The sequence below is a fragment of the Salvelinus sp. IW2-2015 genome, linkage group LG9, assembly GCF_002910315.2.
Source record: "Salvelinus sp. IW2-2015 linkage group LG9, ASM291031v2, whole genome shotgun sequence".
In the NCBI taxonomy this organism is placed as follows: Eukaryota; Metazoa; Chordata; class Actinopteri; order Salmoniformes; family Salmonidae; genus Salvelinus; species Salvelinus sp. IW2-2015.
Genome location: NC_036849.1, coordinates 21,430,658 through 21,454,567, shown reverse-complemented (window position 1 = coordinate 21,454,567; position 23,910 = coordinate 21,430,658). Strand labels below are relative to the sequence as shown.

The window sequence follows — 23,910 nt, the reverse complement described above, 5'->3', positions numbered from 1 at the left end:
AGCGTAGCAGGCTGGATATTGTAGTAATTTACAATTGAGTCGTGACCTCTCGCGTTCTTACATCATAACGAGGAAAACCACGTATCCCAGGATGACTTTCTTCAGCCATGTAGTTACCCAATGGATGCTCGGTGCGCTTATTCAGTGACCAATCGGGGGGTAGCCTAATCTTTTAATTCTAAGAGTTAAATACCACGAAATCGTGTTATCAGCGCAATTTACATCAATTAGTTTATTAGCCTAGTGTGGGATGCACTTGTGCGATCTGTAAAGCTTCATTTTGGTCAACAAGTAGTTGGCACGATCAACAGAGACAGATTCCAGGTTTTTGTCAGCACACAGGTAAAATGTTGTTTTCTATTAATTATTCTGATACATAACGCGTGGTGTTCCAGTCAATACGAACACTATAAAGTTGATGTTTTAAATTAAACAACAATGTTACATAACTAACTTATTGGCCTAAACCTAACATGGTCAACTTACATAAATCCGTAGAATTAATAGTGTCTATGACCTACGTGGTGTAATTTCCTACTGAGAAAGATTGATTTGACGGATGAAATAGATAACATAGCCTCTTGTCTTTGTTCGAACTTTTTCCTCAGGGGCAGCAGCTCGACATGCTATCGGGTATGCGGGTCTGTGTGCCCTCCGCTGCAGCTCTATTCGGCTCGTTGTGCCATGGCTGTCGCAGCTGGGCACGTAGTTTGTCATTCCGGGGTTTTAGTTGGTCGCCCCGAAAGATCAGCCGGTGGACCAGTCAAGATTCCATTGACCTACCTCCTGCGGAGAACCCACGAATTCTCATCACAGGTTAAACCATTTAAAAAACAATGTATAAAAAAAAAAAAATCTCAAATGGCAAATAACACTTTATGGAMCATAGGCTATATATGCTTTATATATGTGTTTATAATCTTCAACCGACACAGACAGAAGATGACTGGCCACCCCTCAGATCCTGGTTCCACTCTAGGTTTCTTCCTAGGTTCCTGCTTTTCTATGGAGTTTTTCCTAGCCACCGTGCTTCTATATCTGCATAGCTTGCTGTTTGGGGTTTTAGCCTGGGTTTCTGTATAAGCACTTCGTGACATCTGCTGATGTAAAAATGGCTTTATAAATACATTTGATTTGTTTATGAAAATATAAAAATTTGTTTAAATGTTTTAACAACAGCAATGGCATGTTGTCAATCTCGTTTTTGTCATTTAGATTTGTGTTCACTGTTTAGTAAGTGGCAATCCTATTTTCCCTCACTACAATAGGCTGTGAGCAGACTGTGCTAGGGACAAAAAGGCCCCAGCGAGTGACCACTGGCAGAATAATAGCTTGAGGCCAGTTTTTGTCTCTAGGCTACATAAAGCTTTGGTGAAAACAAAAAAAGGTCACAGCCTGGTTGGAGCAGAATATGAAAAAACATCCAGACCAATTTTTTTCTGATATTGTACACAAGAAACACATTTTCACCCATATATTCTCGATTTTGAGACCTTTTGAGCAAATACAAATTAACAATTGAGATGATGTGTTTTATGAATTCGTATTAATTCTGCATTGTACTATTTATTTTCTCTTCATGGAAAGGTGGTCTTGGACAGTTAGGTGTGGGGCTTGCAGAAATCCTGAGGTGAGAAAAAACTAAAGAGCAATCTTTTCTTCAAAGGGTAAAAGATGTTGATAGCCTGAATCTTCCCCAGATTGTAGAATTCTCATTTAACATCTACAAATAGATAGTTTGGATTCTGGGGTTCACTCCAGTTAAATACAGTAAATTCAGGAATTAACTGAAATTGCAGATATTAATTGAATATCAATGTGTAGGAAACAGTACGGAACAGAAAACGTTATCCTGTCGGATATCAAGAAGCCTCCACCAGAAGTGTGCAGAAGTGGTACGTTTTCTTTTTTGGACTGATCAACAATTCTCTCTTAATCTCTATACCATGCACATCTCCAGACTGTGCTTATCAAATCCTCTTATTTTCTGCATGAAAGAACATGTCTCCTACCTTAGGTTTCCTAAGCATTTCAGCCCAAAATACGGAGAATAAACTGTATAAAACTGTATTAAAAATAAAGAAAGTTGTACACTCTACATATATATACACCCAACAATGGGTAAACCTGAAATGTTGGTTTGGTTTACCCATTACAATTTTGGGAAAAAATATAGTGTACAACTTTCTTTATTTTTATACAGTTTGTTCTCTGTTAGTGAACACCTTTACAAAATAACTAATGCTATTTAAGTCTCAAAAAGTCTTAGCAAACTCTTTGTCTCTCTCTTCTCTTCTCCCTCAGGCCCGTTTGTGTATGCTGATGTGTTGGACTATAAGAACCTCAGAGAGTTGGTGGTGAATAACCGCATCACCTGGCTGGTGCATTACAGCGCTCTACTCAGTGTTGTGGGAGAGGCCAATGTGGCCCTAGCACGCAAGATCAATATCACAGGTCAGCTCCAGGATCACACACAAAAGCTATCACAGTATCCAGGGTACCACCCTTTTTGTATGTTTTGTATGTTTTTGTCTAAAGATTCTCTCTTTGCTGWACTTTCTAGGGCTTCATAATGTGCTGGACCTGGCTCTGGAGAGCTGTTTACGTCTCTTTGTCCCCAGCACCATCGGAGCCTTTGGCCCTTCTTCTCCCCGTGACCCTGCACCTGACCTGTGTGTCCAGAGGCCTCGCACCATTTATGGGGTGTCCAAAGTGCATGGCGAACTGATGGGGGAGGTGTGACCTGTTATGTTCACACATACAAACATACATACTGTACATGCACACACAAACAGTCGTAGATGCAGTCATAATGCAACCACATCGCTGTCTAATGCACACTTCTGCACGCATGCACACACACACACAACCTGCCGGTCCTCTCTTATAGACAGAGGAATCTAGAAAGAAAAGCGAGATCGTTTTGCCATTTATCTTTTTCAGAGAGAGTAAGTMAATTCATTAACACAGCAGATAGGGCAGATTAAGAGAAGTATGCTGCAGAAATATGCTTTTGCTGGTTATTTGCTGTACCTTCGATTGTGTTAAAACTCTCTCTATTAGTATCTTCATCACAAGTATGGACTGGACTTCCGCTGCCTACGCTATCCTGGCGTCATCTCAGCAAACACACAGACTGGGGGAGGAACAACAGGTAACCCATATTTATCATTTAATAATTTATTAAAGTATTAATGTCACCATTATAGGGATATATTCCAATACATTCTGTGTAAATTTTTGCCCTCCCATAGACTATGCTGTCCAGATTTTTCATGATGCCCTCAGCACGGGTCACCACGATTGCTATTTACGCGCTGACACGCGACTGCCGATGATGCATGTTGGTGACTGCCACCGTGCGACTGTGGAGTTCATGCAGGCCCCGGAATGCCAGCTGTCGCTGCGCACATACAACATCGATGCCATGAGCTTCACCCCTGAGGAAGTGGCCACGGAAATCCGCAAGCACCTGCCCCACCTCAAGGTCACCTATAACCCTGACTCTGTCCGCCAGACAATTGGTATGTTCATTGTTCAGCCTAATGGTGTGTGTCTGATGTTCTGTGTAGTGTTATTGAACTTCAAGATGTATGATTTGAAATAAGCCATAGCAGAAGTATATAGAAACTTTTCTCCTTCATAGTGTATAGAGTAGATATAAATAAATACATTTTATTTTTCTAGTACTATTAAATATTGGAAGCCTTGCATGTTCATTTTTCACACGGTCACCAGTCATGAATGATGTCATCATACAGTCTTATTAAGTTGTGATATGTAAAAACTCTTGACCTTGATTGTGCAGCGGACAGCTGGCCGGTGAGGTTTGATGACTCCAACGCACGGAGAGATTGGGGCTGGAAGTCGACATATGGGCTTGAGGAGCTMGTCTCAGACATGCTGAGCTCCATCCGTGACAAGAGGACCAACGCCGGACTGCCAGTCAGCTAGCAGGTCCCGCCCACAGAGAGTGACCTACCAATCACTATTCCCTTAAGTCCGCTTCAGCCTGGGTCTGCCTATCACAACAGACCCTCTTTCCTTAGCATAATCTCCAAACCAGGACTCTTCTGTAAATCAGGATAAAAATACACCAATAAACCAGGGACTATTTTCAAACCTGTCATCTTCAGCCAGAACCACTCAACTTTCCACAACAGTAGACACTGACACCACAGACACACACACACACACACACACACACACACACACACACACACACACACACACACACACACACACACACACACACACACACACTCTCATAATAGCAGCTTTACTCTTTTCAGGGAACCATAGTGTCAACCATTCTCTTCTGTTGTGACTGTCTTCAGTTTATGTTGTTTTAAATGTGATAGAGAATTTTAATATCATAGCAGGTTTAACAATAGCCTTAAACGTCTGGGGGAAATAGGCTTCAGGCAAATTATTTTACATATAGTTAGTCATACCTTCAGTTTCCAGTATCTCCAGTATCTCAAATGGTTTCATTTACATTTTACATTCACAGTACGTCATTTAGCAGTCTTATCCAGAGCRATTTACAGTTAGTGCATTCATCTTAACATAGCTAGGGGAGACAACCACATATCACAGTCATAGTAGGTACATTTTTCCTTAATAAAGAAGTTATCAGCAAAGTTAGTGCTCATAGGAAATGTTCCTCCTTGCCTGCTGTATTAGGGTAGTATAGAGGGCACAGTGATTTCCTTCCTGGCCTGCTGCGTTAGGGTAATATAGAGGGAACAGTGAAATGACACAGGAGCAGTGAGAGATATAGGGACAACTATCAGAAGAAATAGAAAATCCACAATGTTTACAAAAGGCCTGCCTTTACAACACAACTTCAGTACATTTTCAAACATCTCCACATTTCTTTACAGTTAGTGTGATTTTGAGTACAAATGGGTACCAAATAAATTCAGAATTGAAGCCTTATTTTTAATTGACAACTAATTAGAAATATATTTGTGAGTAATGAACAAAATTGCAGTGTACATTTGATCATAAATTGAATAAATCTCTTAATTTGCTCATTCTGTTTTGTTATTTGCTTTCAGGTTATTTATTATGGTAGTAGGCTAACTGGTAGGCCTACTGTGTGTTAATGAACAGATCTTGGCCTATATCGTTCAATCATTCTGAAATACATATTAGGGTTTCATAAATCTAGCAATAAGTTGGGCTGAAATTCAAATAAATAATTTGTGCAAAAGATACATAGACCTACAGTTGATTGAGAGAGAATGTTGCCTACAGTATCAGCAAATATTTGTATTACTAACTCAAGATAGACCAGAGCCTGTCGTTTTCAATGGGAGCAAGTTAATCACTGTGGAAAGAACAAGCAAGGGGATGGGCATAGCCAAGCACGAGCTAGTGAGATCCTATTGGCGTATTTTAGCATTTATTTGCATATTTCCGTTAGGGAACGCCTACTCTGCGAAGTGTGCCTGTGCAATTTCTCCATTCGCCCTTGCACTCCTTCTAAACAACGCCATTTTTTACAACTTTGGCAAAGGGTGACTTTTACAAAACGCATTCCACTCTGTTTGTTACAGATTTTAGTTTTGGAAACAGAAAACTGTATGAAGATCAAATGTTTAATCGATGAGAAAATTTGCAGAATGTCGGCTAACATTCATCTCGCTCCACATTATTCCACTGCCGGTCACCGGGCTTCCTCTCAACATCATATTTGGTAGTGAGCGGTAACTCCAACCGGATGCTTCACATTTATACATCCGGTGAAATATATGGTTCATTGTTCTATCTGTGGTATCAGGCTGCAACATATACATACTATTCACGACAAAATGTATGATATTTAAATTATAGGTCGATGTAATTTGGCAACAGTAACTAAAAAWATATAATTAAAACTCTGACAGCAAAAAATAATAATTTCGTCATCTTCCCATTTACTTCTTCCGTTCTGCTGTAAAGGAGGAGTTCTGTCGCGCGTTGTATGCTGGGGTTTGGTAGTACGTCTTTCGCCAGACTCCGCTATCAACCGCTTTTACATCTTTCTCGGCTAATAACATGGACGCGGGATTCTTCCGCGTAAGATATTTACAATGTTACTATTAATTGTTGAATGGTGTTCCAAATGTATAGTACATTCCTTTAGGTTTGTAAATATGTGCCATTATAGACAGACGAGCTCGTGCGCCATTCCGCTGCAATGAGAAGCTAATGTAAAGATGGCGGCTGCATTAAACTAGCCTAGCTAGATATATTTATGTTTTGCGTAGGTTGTGTGTTTCCATTTCAAACTATGTTCATTACTGATGTACAGTAACTATAGGTGATAACTAGCTACATGTGTTACCTAGTGTTAGACTTGGTTGGTTGCAAAATTGGTTTGGTTTATTCTAACCAGACAAGAGGCGGGGCATGTCTACTCGGGCCTCAGCTCACATCGAGATTAGCACAACTATACTGAACAAAAATATAAACGCAACATGCAACAATTTCAAAGATTTTACTGAGTTACAGTTCCTATAAGGAAATCAGTCAATTTAAATAAAATAAACCGTAATCTATGGATTTCACATGACTGGGCAGGGTGCAGCCATGGTTGGGCCTTGGGGGGCATAGGCCCAGCCAATCAGAATTAGTTTTCACCCCACAAAATGGCTTCATTACAGACAGAAATACTCGTCAACATGTAATGATCATGCTGTTTTATCATCTTCTTGATMTGCCACACCTGTCAGGTGGATGGATTATCTTGGCAAAGGAGAAATGCTCACTAACAGATGTAAACAAAATTTGAAAGAAAAACGCTTTTGTGTGTATGGATCATTTCTAGGATTTTTTATTTCAGCTCATGAAACATGGGACCAACACTTTTATATTTTTGTTCAGTGTAGTTGGCAAGCTAGCAACATAAACCCACATKTATCTCCATAACAAGGGTTTTGCTTAGCTAGGTACTTATTTTCCACKTTGTTTGACACCTATTTATTCAATTAAGTCTTGTTTCAAAAGTTGCAGCTAGCTTACGTTATGTTTCACCATGTTGTGACGTAGGTAGCTAGTTTCTGCTAAAGGGATAAGTACAAATAATAAAGAACCAACATTTATCATTGAAATAACTACTAGCTATATTAACTATGTAAACTGTTTTGTACTTGTCTCATACAGGGCACAAGTGCAGAACAGGACAATCGCTTCAGCAACAAGCAGAAGAAACTTCTAAAGCAACTGAAATTTGCAGAATGTCTGGAAAAGAAGGTATGATAAACAACACTGCTTTTAGCACATCTTCTAATTGAATTCTCAGGGTACCCACAACTAATTATATGGTATTGGCTGTAGCTTCTGTAAGCCTGATTTTTGTTTAAGTGTGGAATGGGTTTAAGTTGGTAATTMATTCTTCCTTCCCTAGGTGGATATGACCAAGGTGAACCTGGAGGTCATCAAACCTTGGATCACTCAGCGAGTGACGGAGATCCTGGGGTTCGAGGATGATGTCGTCATAGAATTCATTTTTAACCAGCTAGAAGAAAAGGTAATACTATTGACTCCAATTCCTTCCTTTTCTTGTACATGCATCAGATGTTAGTTCKATAAACTTAATGAGGAAAAGATAGGTTGATGTAACAAAGTGTATTGCTTAGAAAAAACGCAATATAAATGCAGATGGGGAAAGAGCTACCACCGGTGTCCAGTGTAAAGGAAAAATACATAATTTGAATGACACAAAGTTGTTGCTGTGATATGTGACAAAGTGCCTTTGTGCCACAGTTTTCTAATGATGATGTGATTTATGATTCAAAAGGCCTGAACCAATATGGATGTTATACCTTGCATCAGAAGTATAGCACCAACACCTTATTAGCTCTCTGCTGAGCCCAAAGTGTCACTGAGCCCAACTCTCCCTGATGCAGTGTGTGGTTTGAGGTGAGTTATGGTCAGGGATCAACATGCTAGTGATAGAAACACTTGGACAATGCCATGCCATTTTCTCCATATACCTTTGAATTGCGCCACTAGTTTGTCTTTTATATCTCCTCTGTATCCTATCTTTGGAGTGTGTTAAAGTTGAGAGGCTTCAATTGTTAGGCTATTGATCCCCCTTTTATTTGAGTAGAGTATAATGACATCTGTAGTATCTTCATTCTGGGCTGTGGGAAAAACAGTGCTTTTAAAATTATCCATTGCAATGCACATGGACCCTATTCTGAAATAAATTATAAGTTGCATCAGTGCAAGTTTTCCCTCCAGTTTGTTACATTTCATTGCCCCCCAATTTGGGAAGTCCAATTGCATGGTTCAAATTATACTTGTGTATTATAATCGCCTTCATTTCCCCCCCACCTAAGTAGCATTTGGCCTATAAAACATGACTTCAAAGGGACATTTGTGATATAATACACTGGATGAAACCTTGGATGTAGAAAAAGGAAATGTTTAACTGTACTGAAGCCTAATAATTAATCAACAACTTATTTTTATGAATGGTGCATGACTCACAGCAATCCTAGGATGACTTTTATTCATACTAATATGTTGCTGGAATCTCGTAAAGGTACTATCTGTTTTAGTCAACTTAGCCTAATACTGAGAGGGGAAAATACATTCAACTACACCTTACCGATTTTCATTTCTGTGCAATTATGTTATAATGCTATAACATCACAGTAATGATAAAGGCCTTATTAGTCATTATTATTTAGATAAAGGGGTATCTAACTTTCATTCTTGACTTAGATGTTGAAATAAAACCCCTTTTTTAAATGTCTTGTGCACTCATTATTGCTTGTTCGTCTCTTGCAATTTAGATAAATGATATAACAATAAACTGAAGGTGGTTGAGTCTCAAGCAGTAGGGAGGCGGAAGCAAGCCAAGGGAGCGTCTCTTTCTGCAGGAGACTCGGGCGCTCCATACCCACTGATCCCGCGGGACACACTGAAGACACCGGGACTGTACTTGCAGTTTTGGGTTTTGATGCACTCTGTTTTGTGGATATCTGTTMATCTCTCAAAGAATAGACTGTGGGGAGGCCGAGAACAACAGGACAGGAAGTCTAGTTATTTATGATCAAGATTATTGACAGTAATGGTGATGGGTGGGATAGTTAAATATTTATTAGATTATATTTTCTGAAGGTTAAGTCAGCCTTGATGCATGCAGTGGGTGTCCTTTACATGGATGATGTAGCACTTATGTCTCCCCTCAGCTATTCTCAGTTTYGGGTTTCAATTACCTAATTAATGGGGTGGAGATAAGGAATCACAGCCTCAAGTCAACAAAAGTTTGTTAGGTTGCAATGACTGTCTGCTTTGGGGCCCAGCGGTCATATACTGTAGCTATTGTCTTTTGTTATGAAGGTGGCTGCCATTATTTAGCAGGCAGGTGTAGCTTAGTGAGGAAACAAAGGGGAAGGCAGTCGTCTGAGCGAGACCCCCCCCCCCCTTCTCGCTCTCGCGAGTTCTCCCTCCATGTTAAATTGGTGTGTTTTTCTCTCCCCCTTGGTGTGTGTTGCAGCACCCGGACAGTAAGATGATGCAGATCAACCTGACGGGCTTCCTGAATGGGAAGAATGCCAGAGAGTTTATGAGGGACCTGTGGCCTCTGCTGCTCAGTGCCCAGGACAACATTGCCGGTATCCCCTCCGCCTTCCTGGAACAGAAGAAAGAGGAGATCAAACAGAGACAGGTGAGCAACCAGACACAATCTCACAATCACCACATTGGTGTCATGCACATGTGTTTTACGGCTTTGGCCTTGCATGTTCTTTTCTGTGGAACACTAGTCACTTTAATAATATTTACATACTGTTTTACTAATTTCATATGTGTATATACTGTGTTTTATTCGATGCCACTCCAACATTGCTCCTCCTAATATTTATATATTTCTTAATTCCATTCTTTTACTTTCAGATTTGTGAGTTTTTAGGTACTATTGCACTGTTGGAGCTAGGAACACAAGCATTTCTCTTCACCCGCAATATCATCTGCTAAATATGTGTATGCGACCAATAAGATTTATTTGTTGCAGATTGAGCAGGAGAAGCTTGCCTCTCTGAAGAAGATTGATGAGAAGAAGGAAAACAAAGATAACAGAGAAAGGGAGAGCCCCAGAAGGTGAGAAATCACACTAAATAAAATCCCTTGAAGTCAACGTCCATCAATGTTTAAAGATGGTTCATATGGCATTTATTCTTATCACATTGTTTGTTGTCGTACAGGAGGAAGTCAAGGTCACAGTCTCCACGGCGACGGTCTCCAGTGAAGCGGGAGAGAAAGCGGAGTCACTCCCGCTCCCCGAGGCGTAAGCCCAGTCCCAGCAGCTCCCCTCCACCAACAGCCCCAGCCGTCACCCTGGTCAGTGTTACATTGCCCCAGAGCACTGAAGAGCCCCAGCCAGAGCCAGACACCTCTGAGAGCGCCGTACCTGAGCCAGTCATTCAGGAGGCCTCTTCCACCAGGTAAGATGATGGTTTGGGCACCGACTATATCTGGCAATATTCAGGGATGTGATTTTTCCTGATTTGGTAATTCTAGATTTTTATAAATAATTGAATCTAATTTGTGGTATGTTTTTAATTTTCAAGTGATTTGGTGAAGCCGCACACTGTGGTTGTGGTACCTGACTCTGTGATGAAGGTCAAAGAACCCTCCCCAGGTAAGGCTTCTAAAAAGGAGGAGAGGCCCAAGCCCAGGGAGAAGGACGGCAGGAGGGACAGGCCCCGTCACCGCTCTCGCTCCCATTCCCGCAGACGACCTAAATCGCGCTCCAGATCTTACTCCCCACGCCGGAGGCCGAGCCCCAGGAGACGGATGTCCCCTCGTCGTAGGAGCCCCCCCAGACGTGGCCCCCCAGGCCCCAGACACAGGCGCAGTCGCTCCCCTGTCCGCAGGTGAGTGGAGGGCCATGCAAGTGTAGCAGAGTGCAGAAGTGTCCATTACTGAAGCTGTCATTAACTAGCCAATTTACCAAACAGCATGTAAACCTGCATTGTGGTTGATTTGTGCTTTGTTTGTCCAATAGGCGGCGCTCTCGCTCCCCATCATCTTCTGGGAGCAACTCCTCCACGCCTCGCTCACCTCAGAAGGCCATGAAGAGAACGTCAACCACACCTCCCAGGAAACAGCCCCGCGGCCACGCAGCTGATCCCTCCCTCAGCCCCTCCAGGAGAAGAGCCCCCAATGGTAGCCCCTCTGGGAAGGCCCGACGCTCTGCCTCCCCTCGGGCTAGAAAGGGCCGGTCCTCAGCCTCCCCGTCCAGATCAGCTGGTATGTTGGTTTTTCTTACTTCTCTCCATTCTAAATATAGCTACATGCCACCTGCTCATCCCTGCTCTAATGTACATTAAGTACTATCAGAGTTTACAAAGGGCTGTGCTGAACTTGGCCCATCATCCCTATCGAACTTCCTCACCATCTCAGACGTGGGACTCCCTCACCTTGTCAGTGACGTCTTGTCACATGATCAGTCTGAGTGTGATACACATACACCTTTCGTCTACAAAATCTACCAGGGGTGGCTATGTCTATACAGCCAGAAGATGCCCTTTGCCTGTTGAACTCAGTGACCTGGAAACTTATTTTTCATTATTTCAAATCCCTGGATTACTTGATTCCTATGCAGGCCTGGTTACAGAAGTATGACRCTTGAGGTCCTTAGCGGGAGCTTAATGGCAGTCCGGGACTAATGGAAACTACTGAATCATAAACTTAWTTTCGGGCTGCTGAAACCAGAATGTCGTACCACTGGTGTTATACAAGCAAGTGTATTTGTGAATGAATCTTTCTGGAAAGACTTTGGGCCCCTAAAGCGTCTTATTGATCTTTAGGTTCAAAGAAGAAGCCAGGATCAAGGAATGATTCACTGTCTCCTGTTCCAAAACCCAGGCATTCTGAGGCATCGGAATCAGGTGAGTCTGCCTTCTAGTGTTTGTCTGTGTGGTGTGATGCACCATGGGTGTGGGTGGATCTTTGTGTTTTCTCTAGCACTGAATGGAGACTCACTGCTTTGCTTTTCAGAGGGCGCTACCGCAGATCCTGTGCAGCAGCGACGTCAGTATCGCAGGCAGAATCGGGAGACGTCTTCAGGTTATAATTTTTTAAAGTTTTTATTTGTCCCTCACCCCATCTTTTTTGCTAGCCGTCTCATCTTGCACCCTCATCTCGTGGGTCTTGAAGTTGTGCCCAAATCCCCATCTAGGTGTTTTTCCTTTTAAACGGCCACCTTATGTTGCTACTGGGAAATTATGTGTGCTGTCTACTTTTGGATTGGTTACAGATACTGGATCATCCTCCTCATCAGAGGACGAGGGGTCCAAGAGGCCGGGCGGGGGGCCAGCGGCAAGGAACGGGAATGTCAGGAGGAGGCGCAGTCGCTCCCCCTCCCCCAGGAGACGACACAGGGACTGCTCCCCCCGGTCAGCTATGGACGGTTTCTCCTATCCCTCTCTCACTGTCATGATTAAAGTTTAGAGGTTTTGCCCACATCATGCGTTCCTCGTTTAATTGTTTTCCCTCTACAGAAAAAGACGCTCCCTCTCTCCTGGAGGACGTAGATCTCCCCCACGCCGTCGCAGATCTCCCTCTCCTCCTCCGAGACGCAGGTAAAAACCTTTTGCTACTCTTTTTTTCCCTCTGATTCCCTCAGTACTGAGCATTGTCCAAAATTGTGTACCACACCTGAGAATCAAAGAATAACTTGGCTCGTATGTGCTCCTCTGTTCCCCCAGGTCTCCCTCTCCACCTCCTCGCAGACGCTCCCCCTCCCCCAGGCGGTACTCTCCCCCCATCCAGCGGCGCTACAGCCCTACTCCCCTGGGCCCACAGAAGAGAAGGCTATCAGGGTCTCCCCCTCCCAAACGCCTTTCCCCGATGCCCAAGCGCCGTCCCTCCAGGTCCCCGAAGCGCAGGAGTCCCCCTCCCCAAAAGAGACGCACACCTCCCCTCCCCACCTCTCCCCCCCGACACAGGAGGAGCCCCATGCTCCCATCCAACCGGCCAGGCCGGGACACTCGCTCCCCCCCTGCTGTTCACAGTAACCGCCTCTCCCCCTCCCCTGCCAACCGTGGTCGGGCCATGCGTGGGTCCGCTAGTCCTCAGGGGCGCTTTGACTCCTCGGGCACCTCTCCACCTGGCCAGAGGCGCCAGGTGTCCCCCTCACACAGCAACAGGGCAATCCGCAGGGTGTCCCGGACACCAGAGCCCCGCAAGAACCAGAGGTAAGCAGCTTCTAATTGGTCTTATTGATGCCAAAGCAGGTGCTGCACAGCAACAACTCACTCCTCGCTTTTTAGATGTATTTTCCAGATATCAMATTTTTTTCTGTCTCTATCAGAGCCTCTCAGAGCCCCCAGCCTATGAGGAGAGCGTCATCAAGGTCCCCGTCTGGTTCTCCTAAACCAGGAGCCTTGAAGCGGCCGGCCCCAGCCTCAGGCTTCCCCTCATCGGGCTGCTCGGCCAGTGGCTCGCCATCAGCCCCTCTGGCCAAAAAGGCCAGCAGCGGCTCTGGCAGCCCTTCTCCAAACAAGGTGAGTTTAAAGCTGCTGTCTGTTAATAGTACAACGTGAGATTTAAAAATGTGTTTGAGTCAACTAAGTGGCTAGTTGGGGAAGCGTTCTCATGTGAGTAATAGCTGTTGTGTGTTTCTGTGTACTAATACTATGATGACTTGATGTGGTGGTCGACGGTAAAATAGTTTAACCAATGACGTCCGTCATCACACCCTCTTCTTGGCCCAACTGCCAATTAAATACTTAGTCACTCTGCTTTGTCCTCTCCATCTCAGAATTCAGACACCGAGGCTGGAGGAAAGAAAAACAAGAAACATAAGAAGGAGAAGAAACATAAGAAGGACAAGAAGCACAAGAAACACAAGAAACACAAGAAGGACAAGAGTGGAGTGCCGGTGGCTGCTGGGGATGGCCAGGAGAACCTGGGGATGGAAGGGGATGGAGACTCCGACCTTAAAAAGGTGAAGTCTACTCTTCTGATTTACTGAGGGGGTTTAGCCTGCTTCACATATCAGCTCCACTAGTGTCTAAGTAGGGGTGGGCAATGAGGACATTTTATTTTTCAAATTTGACCGTATTTAGTTTTTCCTATAATGACATTAGAGTGACAACAAATAAATTGTAAGTGGTTTTAATGGGTCTGTCTCCATTCTGATTGTTTGATACTGTTCAATCAAACTTCAATTAGGGTGGGGCAGTAAGGCCTAAAAATAAAATCTACATTTCTTTCCTAACAATTTACATCTAGATGTTTTCTCAATTACCTTTGTTGTACAATTGAAGGTCAATACGCTGCATTTCTAACAGTCAGCCTTCCACAACCATAGGACCCATGAATAAATGATTTTATCAAAATAGTTTAACCTGCCATTTTGCAGTAGTCACTGATCTGGCTTTTAACTTCTTATGGCTGCAGTCCCGCTAACGGGATGATATGACAACAGCCAGTGAAAGTGCAGTGCGCCAAATAAAAAAATTATCTCATAATTAAAATTCCTCAGACATACATGTGTCTTATACCATTTTAAAGGTATTATTGTTGTTAATCCCACCAAAATGTCTGATTTCAAATATGCTTTTCAGCGAAAGCACTACAAATAATTGTTAGGTCACACCAAACCACAATAAGCACAGCCATTTTTCCAGCGAAAGATAGCAGTCAGAAAAAGTAGAAATAGAGAGAAAATTCATCGCTAACCTTTGATCTTCATCAGATGACACTCATAGGACTTCATGTTACACAATACATGCATGTTTTATTTGATAAAGTTCATATTTATATAAAAAAAATCTGAGTTTACATTGGCGCGTTACATTCTCTAGTTCCAAAAACATCCAGTGATAGTGCATAGCCACATCGTTTCAACAAATACTCATCATAAATGTAGATGATAATACAAGTTATACACATGGAATTATAGATGTACCTCTCCTTAATGCAGCCGCTGTGTCAGATTTAAAAAAAACTTTACGGAAAAAGCAAACCATGCAATAATCTGAGACGGAGCTCAGAACAATAGTAAAATTAGCTCCATGTTGGAGTCAACAGAAACCAGAAAATACATGATAAATGTTTCCTTACCTTTGATGAACTTCATCAGAATGCAGTCCTAGGAATCTCAGGTCCACAATAAATGCTTGAATTGTTCGATAATGTCCGTTATTTATGTCCAATTAGCTACTTTGGTTAGCGCGTTTGGTAAACAATTCCAAAGTCACAAAGCGCGTCCACTATAACGTGACAATGTCCAAAAGTTCCGTAACAGTCAGTAGAAACATGTCAAACGATGTATTGAATCAATCTTTAGAATGTTGTTAACATACATCTTGAATAACGTTCCAACCAGAGAATTACATTGACTTCAGTTGAGCGATGAAACGGAGCTGCCTCTCACGTGAACGCGCGTGGTCATTTCATGGCAGTGGTGAATCATTCCTGTCTCCTTCGGCCTCCCTTCACATTAGTCATCAGACAAAGTTCTATTGACTGACATCTAGTGGAAGCCGTAGGAAGTGAAAACTCATCCATATCTCGCTGTAATTTCAATGGGAGCTTGGTTGAAAATATACCAGCCCCAGAAAAAATCCAAACAGGAAGTGGAACTTCTCAGGTTTTTTCCTGCCATATGAGTTCTGTTATACTCACAGACATAATTCAAACAGTTTTAGAAACTTCAGTGTTTTCTATCAATACTAATAATAATATGCATATATTAACAACTATGACTGAGGAGCAGGCCGTTTACTCTGGGCACCTCTGTGCACCTTTCATCCAAGCTACTCAATACTGCCCCTGCAGCCATAAGAAGTTGTCTTTTTATGAAAATGCCCCTTTTGTTACTTATTTAACCTGAACAATTCACAGCCACTAATAATGACCAAGCTCTTGTAGCAGGAGAATGCATTATAGAAAATTAACACAGGTCTCATAAACAATCTGCCAAGCACACGCCCATGTGCTGATGAGTAGCCAGCTAATCTTTATATTTCAATTCTAGCCAACTTGGATCTATTAGCTAGCTATCAAGGTAGAACAGTTGAACTGCTAATCACTTTCCTATCTATCTCCACCTGTTTGAACAGCATGCTAGCCTGCTCACTTTGTTTTAATGTTGAAATCAAGTGGCATAGCTGGATAAGAAGATGCTTATTTCACAGAATGAGAACGAGTTGGCAATTCCTTATATAAATGCTTTTATGCTCATTTCAAATTTACAGAAGACTAAACAGCTACCACAACACTGTGGCTAAAATGCTGCTAGCGGTACCTTCATTCCGCACGCTGACAAACGTAGCAATCTTCCAGGATCAATGTTCATTGATATTCCTATTTTCAGTAGTGTCTTCTCTGCGCACAATTTGGGGAGTTGAGACATAAACAAGGTATCGTTATAATGGCTAAGTTCTTTATTACAGTAATACAATGTCTACGTTTTTTGATATCCATATAACTGATTCTGTTGGACCAAACCAAAAGATTGATTTGGAACTGCTTGTCAGAGGCGTGCTCTGTTGTGGGTGGCATGGGCTTGGTTTGTGAGTTAGTGGGAATGTGCACATACAGAGGAGCGAGCGGGACTAGACTAAAAAGTTGGAACGAGCATTCATAGAGAAGTCTGACTGCATTTAAAGCTCTTGCTAGCAAGTTGGCCGTTCTCAGCTGTTAAACTTACTGGCGGTAAAAATGGAATTGCCATAATTTTCACCAGTTTCATCTGTGGTTATTACATTTAACAAACCATACATTAATATACCATTTGTAGAACGGTAGTTCTACAGTAAAAAATCCAAACTGGTCTACAGTACCAGTCAAAAGTTTGGACACCTACTCATTCAAGGGTTTGCTTTATTTTTACTATTTTCTACATAGCGAAGACATCAAAGCTATGAAATAACACATGGAATCATGTAGTAACAATCAATTTTATTTGAGATTCTTTAAGGTAGCCACCTTTTACCTTTGACAGCTATGCACACTCTTGGCATTCTCTCAACCAGCTTCACCTGGAATGCTTTTCCAACAGTCTCGAAGGAGTTCTCACATATGCTGAGCACTTATTGGCTGCTTTTCCTTCACTCTGCGGTCCAACTCATCCCAAACCATCTCAATTAGGTTGAGGTCGGGTGATTGTGGAGGCCAGGTCATCTGATGCAGCACCATCACTCCCCTTGGTCAAATATCCCTTACACAGCCTGGAGGTGTGTTTTGGGTCATTGTCCTGTTGGGGAAAAAATGATATGCCATCCCATCTGGTTTGCGCTTAGAGGGACTATCGCTGCAGAATGCTGGGGTAGCCATGCTAGTTAAGTGTGCCTTGAATTCTAAATAAATCACTGATAGTGTCACCAGCAAAGCACMATCACACCACCTCCATGCTTCACCATGGGAACCGCACATGCAGAGATCTCCTCAGAACAGTTGATGTCTGTTACTTGAACTCTTTGAAGCATTTATTTGGGCTGTTAGGTTCTTATTTTTCAGAGTAAATAACCCACGGACACTAGAGAAGCTTTAACCAAGTTTATTCTTCCCAAGGGTTCTGTACAGCTGAAATCAGACAGCAAAACATTTCAGACACCACAGTTTATATACATCCTACTTAAGACACTCTTCCTCCTTACAGTTTATTGCTCCACAGGAAAGGTAACCAGATACCMACCCTGATTACTCCCTTAAGGGRAACTGACCTCACCCCTCACCTCCTAATCCACAGATATCCATCTGTCTTCCCTATATCAACACATCGCTCTCCTCCTCCATCAAACACATTCCAAAGCCTTCTGGCTTTTTACAAACTCTTTATTTTCAAGGCTTTGTCTCTATCATTTATTTAATATCTCAATGTTTAGCCGACTCCAACAGCTGTAATTTCTAAGGCTGGTAACTCTAATGAACTTATTTGCTGCAGCAGAAACTCTGGGTCTTCCTTTCTTGTGGTGGTCCTCGTCAGCCACTTTCATCAGAACGCTTGATGGTTTTAACGACCACACTTGAAAAAACTTTCAAAGTACTGGGAATCTTCCATGTTGACTGACCTTCATGTCTTAAAGTAATGATGGACTGTTGTTTCTCTTTGCTTATTTGAGCTGTTCTTGACATATGGACTTGGTATTTTACCAAATAGGGCTATCTTCTTTATACCACCCCTACCATGTCACAACACAACTGATTGGCGCATTAAGGACATTCCACAAATGAACTTTTATCAAGGCACACCTGTTAATTGAAATGCATTCCAGGTGACTACCTCATGGAGCTGGTTGAGAAAATGCCAAGTGTGCAAAGCTATAGTCAAGGCAAAGGGTCGCTGCTTTGAAGAATCTCATATCAAATATATTTTGATTTGTTGAACACTTTTTGGTTACTAAACTGAGCAAAAAAAGAAACGTCTCAGTCAACTGCGTCTTATTTTCAGCGAACTTAACATGTGGAAATATTTGTATGAACATAAGATTCAACAATTGAGACATAAACGGAACAAGTTCCACAGACATGTSACTAACAGAAATGGAATGTGTCCCTGAACAAAGGGGAGGCAAAATCAAAAGTAACGGTCAGTATCTGGTGTCACCACCAGCTGCATTAAGTACTGCAGTGCATCTCCTCATGGACTGCATCAGATTTGCCAGTTCTTGCTGCTTGCTACCCCACTCTTCCACCAAGGCACCTGCAAGTTTCCGGACATTTCTGGGGGGAATGGCCCTAGCCCTCACCCTCCGATCCAACAGGTCCCAGGCGTGCTCAACTGGATTGAGATCCAGGCTCTTCACTGGCCATGGCAGAACACTGACATTCCTGTCTTGCACAGAACGAGCAGTATGGCTGGTGGCATTGTCATGCTGGAGGGTCATATCAGGATGAGCCTGTAGGAAGGGTACCACATGAGGGAGGAGGATGTCTTCCCTGTATTGCACAGCGTTGATTGCTTGCAATGACAACAAGCTCAGTCCGATAATGCTGTGACACAYCGCCCCCAGACCATGATGGACCCTCCAAATTGATCCCACTCCAGAGTACAGGCCTCGGTGTAACGCTCATTCCTTTGACGATAAATGTGAATCCGACCATCACCCCTGGTGAGACAAAACCGCGACTCGTCAGTGAAGAGCACTTTTTGCTAGTCCTGTCTGGTCCAGCGACGGTGGGTTTGTGCCCATAGGCGATGGTGAGGACCTGCCTTACAACAAGCCTATAAGCCCTCAGCCAGCCTCTCAGCCTATTGCGGACAGTCTGAGCACTGATGGAGGGATTGTGCGTTCCTGGTGTAACTCGGGCAGTTGTTGCCATCTTGTACCTGTCCCGCAGGTGTGATGTTCGAATGTACCGATCCTGTGCAGGTGTTACACAATCAACTGTCCGTTCTGTAGCACTGTCTTAGGCGTCTCACAGTACGTACATTGCAATTTATTGCCCTGGCCACATCTGCAGTCCTCATGCCCCCTTGCAGCATGCYTAAGGCACGTTCACGCGGATGAGCAGGGACCCTGGGCATCTTTCTTTTGTTGTTTTTCAGAGTCAGTAGAAAGGTCTCTTTAGTGTCCTAGGTTTTCATAACTGTGACCTTCATTGCCTACCATCTGTAAGCTGTTAGTGTCTTAACCTCTCTGGGATATGTGGGACGCTAGCGTCCCAACTGGCCAACATCCAGTGAAAATGCAGAGTGCCAAAWTCAAATAAATTACTATAAAAATTCAACTTTGATGAAATCACACATTCAATATACCAAATTAAAGCTACACTTGTTGTGAATCCAGCCAACGTGTCAGATTTCAAAAATGCTTTACGGCGAAAGCAAATGATGCTATTATCTGAGGATAGCACCCAAGCAAACACACCATATTTCAACCCTCCAGGCGTGACACAAAACGCAGAAATAAAGATATAATTCATGCCTTACCTTTGACGAGCTTCTTCTGTTGGGACTCCAATATGTCCCATAAACATCACAAATGGTCCTTTTGTGCGAATAATTCCGTCGATGTATATCCAAAATGTCCATTTATTTGGCACGTTTGATCCAGAAAAACACCGGTTCCAWMTTGCGCAACGTGACTACAAAATATCTCAAAAGTTACCTGTAAGCTTTGTCCAAACATTTCAAACTACTTTTGTAATACAACTTTAGGTATTTTTTTAACGTAAATAATYGATAAAATTGAAGACTGGATATACTGTGTTCAATACCAGAGGAAAACAAAGCGTAGCTAGCTTTCAGGTCACGCGCCTCTAACAGAGTACACTTCCCTCGAGCCTCATTCTGAACATGGCTACTTCTTCATTTCTCAAAGGAAAAACCTCAACCAATTTCTAAAGACTGTTGACATCCAGTGGAAGCGGTAGGAACTGCAAGAAGGTCTGGATTCCCAATGAAAATACATTAAATAAAGAGTGACCTAAAAAATAAAAAATGGTTTGTCCTCKGGGTTTCGCCTGCCAAATAAGCTGTTATACTCACAGACATGATTCAAACCGTTTTAGAAACTTCAGTGTTTTCTATCCAAATCTACTAATAATATGCATATCTTAGGTTCTGGGCCTGAGTAGCAGGCAGTTTACTTTGGACACGCTTTTCATCCGGACGTGAAAATACTGCCACCTATCCCAGAGAAGTTAACGACACAGGTGCATGTTCATTAATTTATGGTTCATTGAACAAGCATGGGAAACAGTGTTTAAACCCTTTACAATGAAGCTCTGTGAAGTTATTTTGATATTTACGAATTATCTTTGAAAGACAGGGTCCTGAAAAAGGGAGGTTTCTTTTTTTGCTGAGTTTACATGATTCCATGTGTTATTTTATAGTTGTGATGTCTTCACTATTATTCTACAGTGGAAAATAGTAAAAAAGAAAGAACCCTTGAATGAGAAGGTGTTTTAAAACTTTTGGCTGGTACTGTAGTAAATAAGGTTTACCCCCCAGCCCTACATCTAAGCATCCCAKTTATTTCAATCAAAATGAACATATTAGACATTGTTGTAGAAGTTGAATGGTGCACTGCTATCATTTATTGCATGTCATCAGCTAATGTATTTCTTTATTCTATTACTTTGAAGCATCCTGCTGCATGATCACACCTACCTTGCAACGTAACCGAAATATGATATAATTAATGCTACCTTTCTTTAAGGAATCAGACAGTGAAGTAGAAGAGCGTCTGGACGACCTGGAGAAGMACCTGCGAGAGAAGGCACTGCGTTCCATGAGGAAAGCTGGAAAGCTGTCCCCGCCACTGTCTTGAAGCCCGACCACACCCCTCCCTCCTCCAAATCTTCCATACACTTTATTTTATTTGTCTTTAACCTGGTTCAGCTTTAGAATGTACAAATTGTTTGTTCTTTAGTTTTGTTTTTACAGGTTTGCTCATCTATTGACGGATGTTTTTTATCAAGCGCTTGAATTGTCACACGCGATCTTCCAATTTAATTTTTTCCCGTATCTTTGACCCAAAATGTGTTATTACTTATATCCAATGTAGAAGTATATTTGTTCGATCCCTCAATTTTCAAGATAGGATCTTAGAGGGGAAGTCTTTCATTATGAAGCTTGCATTGTACAAGCTTCTACATCTCTCGTTCTATAACATACAAAATATTCAACTGTGGTAATTTAGGATTGCATGTGCAGCCAGCGAGTCTCTCCTCTGATGTGCATGAAATGGACTAAACAAAAGCAAATGCACAGATTAAATCTGTCCCTTTTGTCAGCGGGCATTGTATGGTGCGGGAATGCTGTTTGCTCTCTAAAATGGATAACAGTTGGATTTTCCCTTTTTTTGTTATGTAATAGAGGTGTTTGACATTGCAGTAAATTCTGGCTTTGAAAAAGTCACGTTTTAAAAAGAACTAGACCTTTTTTTCCATGATTCTAATGGTCTCTGACCTCACCAGAGAGCAGGGGTTTGATTTCCCACATGGGTTGATATGCAGTCATACTTTGAGTTCATGCTGGTCCACTCTTTTGCATTAAGCCGTTCATTGCTGTGGAAGTGCTATTTGACTTGTATTTAAAAACTCCTGCATTTGTCATCCTTTCAAAATTAAAATATGTTTTATATAAAAACTGATAATTTTGTAAACATGAAAGTTAATTGTGCAGCATGAAACTTGTAAAAGGGGCACTGTACCATAGTGGTGTCCATTGCAAATAGTCCTGCACCACACTATGTACAGTGCCTTCGGAAAGTATTCAGACCCCTTGACTTTTTCCACATTTTGTTACAGCACAGCCTTATTCTAAAATGGATAAAACCAATTTGTTAAATCCTCATCAATCTACAGTTGAAGTCGGAAGTTTACATACACCTTAGCCGAATACATTTAAAACTCAGTTTTTCACAATTCCTGACATTTAATCCTGGTAAGAATTCCCTGTCTTAGGTCAATTAGGATCACCACATTTATTTGTAAGAATGTGAAATGTCATAGAGAGAATTATTTATTTAATCTCAATCCTTAGTGGGGCAAGTATACATACTCAATTAGTATTTGGTAGCATTGCCTTTAAATTGTTTAACTTGGGTCAAATGTTTTGGGTAGCCTTCCACAAGCTTCCCACAGTAAGTTGGGTGAATTTTGACCCATTCCTCCTGAGAGAGCTGTTGTAACTGAGTCAGGTTTGTAGGCCTCCTTGCTCGCACATGCTTTTTGTAGTTCTGCCTACACATTTTCTATAGGACTAAGGTCAGGTCTTTGTGATGGCCACTCCAATACCATGACTTTGTTCTTTAAGCCATTTTGCCACAACTTTGGAAGTATGCTTGGGGTCATTGTCCATTTGGAAGACCCATTTGCGACCAAGCTTTAACTTCCTGACTGATGTCTTGAGATGTTGCTTCAATATATCCACATAATTTTCTTCCCTCATGATGCCATCTATTTTGTGAAGTGCACCAGTCCATCCTGCAGCAAAGCAGCCCCACAACATGATGCTGCCACCCCTGTGCTTCACAGTTGGGATGGTGTTCTTCGGCTTGCAAGCATCCCCCTTTTCCTCCAAACATAACAATGATCATTATGGCAAAACAGTTATGTTTTCGTTTCATCAGACCAGAGGACATTTCTTCAAAAGTACGATCTTGGTCGGTTTTGGAGCAGTGGCTTCTTCCTTGCTGAGCGGCCTTTCAGTTTGTCGATTATAGGACTCATTTTACTGTGGATATAGATACTTTTGTACCTGTTTCCTCCAGCATCTTCACAAGGTCCTTTGCTGCTGTTCTGGGATTGATTTGCACTTTTCGCACCAGAGCAGTTCATCTCTAGGAGACGGCATGTCTCCTTCCTGAGCGGTATTACGGCTGCGTGGTCCCATGGTATTTATACTTGCGCACTATTGTTTGTACAGATGAACGTGGTACCTTCAGGCGTTCGGAAATTGCTCCCAAGGATGAACCAGACTTGTGGAGGTCTTGGCTGATTTCTTTTGATTTTCCCATGTCATGCAAAGAGGCACTGAGTTTGAAGGTAGGCCTTGAAATACATCCACAGGTACACCTCCAATTGACTCGAATGATGTCAATTAGCCTATCAGAAGCTTCTAAAGCAATGACATTTTCTGGAATTTTCCAAGCTGTTTAAAGGCACAGTCAACTTTGTAAGTAAACTTCTGACCCACTGGAATTGTGAAATAATCTCTGTAAACAATTGTTGGAAAAATTACTTGTGTCATGCACAAAGTAGATGTCCTAACCGACTTGCCAAAACTATAGTTTAACAAGAAATTTGTGGAGTGGTTGAAAAATTAGTTTTAATGACTCCAACCTAAGTGTATGTAAACTTCCGACTTCAACTGTACACACTATACCCCATAATGACCAAGCGAAATCAGGTTTTTAGGAATATTTGCTAATTTATTAAGAATTTAACATACCTTATTTACTTAAGTATTCAGACCCTATGCTATGAGATTTGAAATTGTGT

At 42.1% G+C, this 23,910-nt stretch overlaps 2 protein-coding genes across 4 annotated transcripts; both read left to right on the top strand.

Moving 5' to 3' along the window:
* The first annotated feature begins 250 nt into the window (after positions 1-250).
* Positions 251-4,203, top strand: LOC111968809 (L-threonine 3-dehydrogenase, mitochondrial-like). The gene is made up of 9 exons (XM_023994695.2): positions 251-342; positions 609-816; positions 1,588-1,630; positions 1,825-1,895; positions 2,305-2,454; positions 2,564-2,736; positions 3,064-3,154; positions 3,255-3,524; positions 3,809-4,203. The coding sequence occupies exons 2-9, from the start codon at positions 624-626 to the stop codon at positions 3,952-3,954; spliced, it is 1,137 nt and encodes a 378-aa protein (XP_023850463.1). The 5' UTR covers positions 251-342; positions 609-623; the 3' UTR covers positions 3,955-4,203.
* Positions 4,204-5,954: 1,751 nt separating this feature from the next.
* On the top strand, positions 5,955-21,837 carry LOC111968806 (serine/arginine repetitive matrix protein 1). 3 transcript variants are annotated; one of them, XM_023994688.2, is made up of 16 exons: positions 5,955-6,066; positions 7,153-7,242; positions 7,397-7,519; positions 9,500-9,670; positions 10,016-10,101; positions 10,206-10,445; positions 10,572-10,877; positions 11,009-11,253; positions 11,814-11,894; positions 12,004-12,072; positions 12,263-12,401; positions 12,507-12,587; positions 12,714-13,202; positions 13,319-13,511; positions 13,769-13,954; positions 21,130-21,837. In XM_023994688.2, exons 1-16 carry the CDS (start codon positions 6,046-6,048, stop codon positions 21,139-21,141), a joined length of 2,532 nt encoding a protein of 843 aa, XP_023850456.1. In that variant the 5' UTR covers positions 5,955-6,045; the 3' UTR covers positions 21,142-21,837. The 3 variants fall into 3 exon arrangements, with proteins under 3 accessions (XP_023850456.1, XP_023850455.1, XP_023850457.1); XM_023994687.2 differs by having other exon boundaries at positions 21,123-21,837; XM_023994689.2 differs by lacking the exons at positions 5,955-6,066; positions 7,153-7,242; positions 7,397-7,519 and adding an exon at positions 7,829-7,911 and having other exon boundaries at positions 21,123-21,837.
* The last annotated feature ends 2,073 nt before the right edge of the window (positions 21,838-23,910 follow it).